Below are 4,044 nucleotides of genomic sequence, written 5' to 3'. Positions count from 1 at the left end.
GACTCGTTTTTGATTTGAGAAACTCTATACAAAAACATGTAATAGATATTAAAAATACAAATTGTTGTAAAGTATTATTATCTGTTTGCGGATTGTTGAATTTTTTGTTTTGTTTTCGTAGATTGATTCAAGAGATGAAGTTCGAACAAAAGAAGACGATGATTGGGCAGCTGCTTGACTTCATAATAGAGATGTTCGCGTCTCAAGGAAATACCTCCGATAATGCGAAATTGGTAACTATTTTATCGGATGGCAGAGGGATATTTTCTGAAGGAGTGGAAAATGTATCCACGGCCGTGAGGAAAGCGAAATTGTTGAATATTTTCCTTGTTTTCATCATAGTCGACAATCCCCTTAACAAGGTAATCTTTTTTAAATTCAAAATGCAATTTTTATCAATAGATATTATTTATTTTGCATGGAAATCGACAGTCTATTGATCAAAATAATTCTCATCAAATGTGAAATTCCATAAATAATTTCTTAAATAATTATTCACTCTGTCTTTTACAGGATTCAATACTGGACATAAGAATGCCAATTTTTGAAGGTGGTAAACTGTTGGGCATACGTTCTTACATGGACAGCTTCCCATTTCCGTTTTATATTATTCTTAGAGATTTGGATACTTTGCCTGCAGTACTGAGCGATGCTTTAAGGCAATGGTTCGAAATTGTTGGCAGGATCGATACGTGAAATATTATTTTATACATTCTGATTGCGCAATCACTAGACAAATAAACAATTATTTTCGTATTCTTGCGTTGATTTCACTTTTTCTTACTTCGTATTCAGCGACTGTATTGTTTTATGGTCACTAATCAGAATCTTACTATTATACAGGATGTTTCATACTTTTTTTCAAGATTTTAGGAGCAATGCTCTTGGACTCAGTGTTCTCGAGCATGAACACAAGTGAGAATAACAAAGAAATGTTATAGAAAGCTTATTTGTAAACACTTAGTTACAAAATTATAGACAAACATCAAATGTAGCCTGAATAACTTACGATTTTATTTAATAATCACAATTAAGGGAGCAGTCAACCGAAAAATGAGTTTCTATGATCTTTTCTTTCAATGTTACAACAGTTTAAAGAAATCCCTTAATTTCCGTTTTTTTTGGGGTCATTCCTGATGTTTAAACATCAGATTTTATGCATTTATAAAAAAACGGAATGTAGCAAAATTGTTAATGTTGCGTGTAATGTAAAAAACTATGCAAACGGTATATTTATTTATAAAACGAGCTACATTATTAGGATTAATTAATTCTATACATGATAATTTATGCGATCGAACCCGCAACGGGTCGTATTTTTTTTAATTTCGAAATCGGTATTTCAGGACTCTACTATTCGACTCGATCATCTGCACACTTTGTATATGAATGTGTATGTCAAAGGCTGCACCTGCACATGCCTCCAGTGTTTTCGATCATTTTTTATGATCGTACATCGACTAACTAATATTCTGTATCGAAAATTTACTTCTACTCGCGTTGTATAATTTATTTCGAAGTCGGGATGAGTCTAACAATAAAGTGTAGTAAATTACTAAACTCGGTTAATCATGTGTACAAAATGGGAGGTTATTATGCTTGTCGAAGCTTCATTACTGTCGAGGAGGCTAAAAACATAAAATGGTACAAGCCTGCGAGAGTGCCTCATATAGATCCTAGACAGACTGGTGATTTAGGATTAGAAGTAAACGTGAAACCTACTGACACCATACTTTACTATAAAAACTCCAAAGAGTTAGAGGAGTAAGTATGACCTTGATTTCTTATTATCTAAGCCTCTGTTATTATTACTTATTAGACTGCGAATATTTATGCAAACTCTTGTTTTTATGAATATGCCAGCCAACAATGTATTAAAACAAGCTATTAAAAAATGACTTTGTCAATGTTGCAGCGCAAGTGATATTGTGAAGAAGATGTTTACAGTAGAATACCGGGGGTTCAAGGAGTATAGGAACCTGAAGAGAGAGGAAATAATAAATCGCGTCAAAAGACACGTTTCCGACAGAGGCTCGGTGGAGGTCCAAATTGCTGCTATGACAAGCGAAATACAGGATTTACAAAAGTACATGGAAGTACACCCGACTGATACGAAGACCAAAGTGTTTCTTTCAGAGTTGATCGATAAAAGGAAGAAGTATCTAAAATTCCTACGCAATTGGGACTACAGGCGCTTCGAATGGGTTCTAGAAAATTTAAATCTGACCTATATAGGACCCCCGGAGTACGATACATTTTATCTTATTACCTATGCACATGACGACTTTTTTGTTCAGTTCGACAGGCGCCCACTGATTCGATGCTAGTACTCTCTCAAATTTATATTTGCCAAATTGAGTATTTGCCAATACTCTTTTTCGAATTCAATAATTGCCTCTTCGTAGATACATTTTATATTATACCATTTTTGCAAAACAAATAACATACTCTCTTTCAAATTAGGGTTGTATCAACCCTTACATAAGAACAAAGAAAAAGCATTTATTACTGCCTTTATATATGTGGGAATAGGTAACAAAATAATTAGCACTGGTGATTTCACAAGAAGATTTATTCAGATCAATTGCGTGCGTCCGTACACTCGAGAGACTTCCGCTCGAATGCCTTTGTCCCGTTGAACAGACGTCCAACGGCTCTCCCTTATCTCTTCTCAGAAGAATCGCTTTTCTAAAGAAGAACGTGTATAAACATTTCCCAAAAGGGCCATGTGGCCCGTCGCTAGGCCAGTCCGCCACATATATTTATATAAAAACATTTTTGAGACACAAGATTTCAAACAGCACGTAGCGACGTAGGACCAATTACGTGCGACCAACGAACTGCGCATGCGAGTGCTCGCATGGATCCACAGGTTTTTCAGAAGAAATTTTATATTCTGCACGTTTTAATAATGCATTACCCGAAATCAATTAATGCAAACGAATATCGGAAAAGTGCTTCAAAAGAAAAATTTGCATCAACACCCGACATAAATTAATTAAAATTGCATCAATACAATATATCCGAATACGACGATTGCACTGCACTCGGAAAGAGAATATTAATCGAAACGCTGTGGTATCGACAAAGTTCGCAGTAGTGCGGATTGTCGAGTTCACCATTTGCTGCACAAATCTGCTATGTACGCTTCTCTTCCTTCATTCAATTGTACAAACAAGAAAAAACAGTAACATTGTGGCAGCATATGGTTTTCACAGGCTTTTATATCAAATACCTTAACGGATACTATCGTTCGTTTCTTTTTAATTAATTGTATATCGATTTATGTTCTACCTTCGTTCATTTAATGTAAAATCAAGGACGAAGCTATGATCGCAAGAAGAATCATGTGCATAGGTCCTTATGCCGACAACAATGACTGATGCGATTATTCATTAATTTTTAATTAATTAATTATAGACGATACGGGCACGTTTCGAGGAAAGATTGTATTAGAAAGTTGACGCAGATTCACTGCGACAACATTGTTCAGAAGAAGCTAGACACCTATAAGGCCGAATTAAAAGAACAGCAGAGAGCGTTTTATATCGAGAAGGCTGAGAAATTGGCGAAGATCATGAAGGATGAGAAGGAAGTCGGTTTGCCAGTAACAGTAACGGAAGAAGAAATCGAAGCTGCGAGGAAGAAAGCAGAAGAATTGTTGAACGAAAATAAAGTTTAAATACGCTGTATTTTCATGTCTAATCCGCCTCGATTCTTTCTTAAAAAATAATATTAGAAATTTTATTTACACTGTCTTTAATTTGTAATTTGATTTTATAACGCCGGGAGCAAACGATAATTACTTAATAGGTATTAAGAAATTTAGATTCTAGAATTAAAGACCATTGCATGATTGAAAAAAAGTAGAAGACGAAATTTCATTTACACGGCCTGTCTTTAATTCTAAAGTCGATTTCGAAACGCTGGGGACAAATAATAATTAGTAGATATTAAGGATCTATTGCCTATACAGTCAATCTCAAAAGTTTATATACCTTAGAAAAACGCATTTCTTTTAATTAAAAAGAAATCAAACGTCGG

The 4,044-nt window shown here is 34.7% G+C and overlaps 2 protein-coding genes across 2 annotated transcripts; both read left to right on the top strand.

Annotated features, from left to right (window-relative positions):
- The first annotated feature begins 90 nt into the window (after window positions 1–90).
- Window positions 91–756, top strand: LOC108626284 (midasin-like). The gene is made up of 2 exons (XM_018026875.2): window positions 91–362; window positions 514–756. The coding sequence occupies exons 1-2, from the start codon at window positions 135–137 to the stop codon at window positions 694–696; spliced, it is 411 nt and encodes a 136-aa protein (XP_017882364.1). The 5' UTR covers window positions 91–134; the 3' UTR covers window positions 697–756.
- Window positions 757–1,367: 611 nt separating this feature from the next.
- Window positions 1,368–3,751, top strand: bonsai (28S ribosomal protein S15, mitochondrial). The gene is made up of 3 exons (XM_018026873.2): window positions 1,368–1,764; window positions 1,916–2,245; window positions 3,421–3,751. The coding sequence occupies exons 1-3, from the start codon at window positions 1,526–1,528 to the stop codon at window positions 3,680–3,682; spliced, it is 831 nt and encodes a 276-aa protein (XP_017882362.1). The 5' UTR covers window positions 1,368–1,525; the 3' UTR covers window positions 3,683–3,751.
- The last annotated feature ends 293 nt before the right edge of the window (window positions 3,752–4,044 follow it).

This window comes from Ceratina calcarata, unplaced genomic scaffold, assembly GCF_001652005.2.
Source record: "Ceratina calcarata isolate Rehan_Ccalc_2016 unplaced genomic scaffold, ASM165200v1 scaffold392, whole genome shotgun sequence".
Taxonomy (NCBI): Eukaryota; Metazoa; Arthropoda; class Insecta; order Hymenoptera; family Apidae; genus Ceratina; species Ceratina calcarata.
This window is presented reverse-complemented; position numbering and strand designations above follow the sequence as displayed.

Coding starts and splice junctions, on each gene's coding strand:
- LOC108626284 (XM_018026875.2), top strand. CDS start 135: ATGAAGTTCGAACAAAAGAAGACGATGATTGGGCAGCTGCTTGACTTC. Junction 363..513: donor TCGACAATCCCCTTAACAAG/GTAATCTTTTTT, acceptor TGTCTTTTACAG/GATTCAATACTGGACATAAG.
- bonsai (XM_018026873.2), top strand. CDS start 1,526: ATGAGTCTAACAATAAAGTGTAGTAAATTACTAAACTCGGTTAATCAT. Junction 1,765..1,915: donor AACTCCAAAGAGTTAGAGGA/GTAAGTATGACC, acceptor TCAATGTTGCAG/CGCAAGTGATATTGTGAAGA. Junction 2,246..3,420: donor ACCTATATAGGACCCCCGGA/GTACGATACATT, acceptor AATTAATTATAG/ACGATACGGGCACGTTTCGA.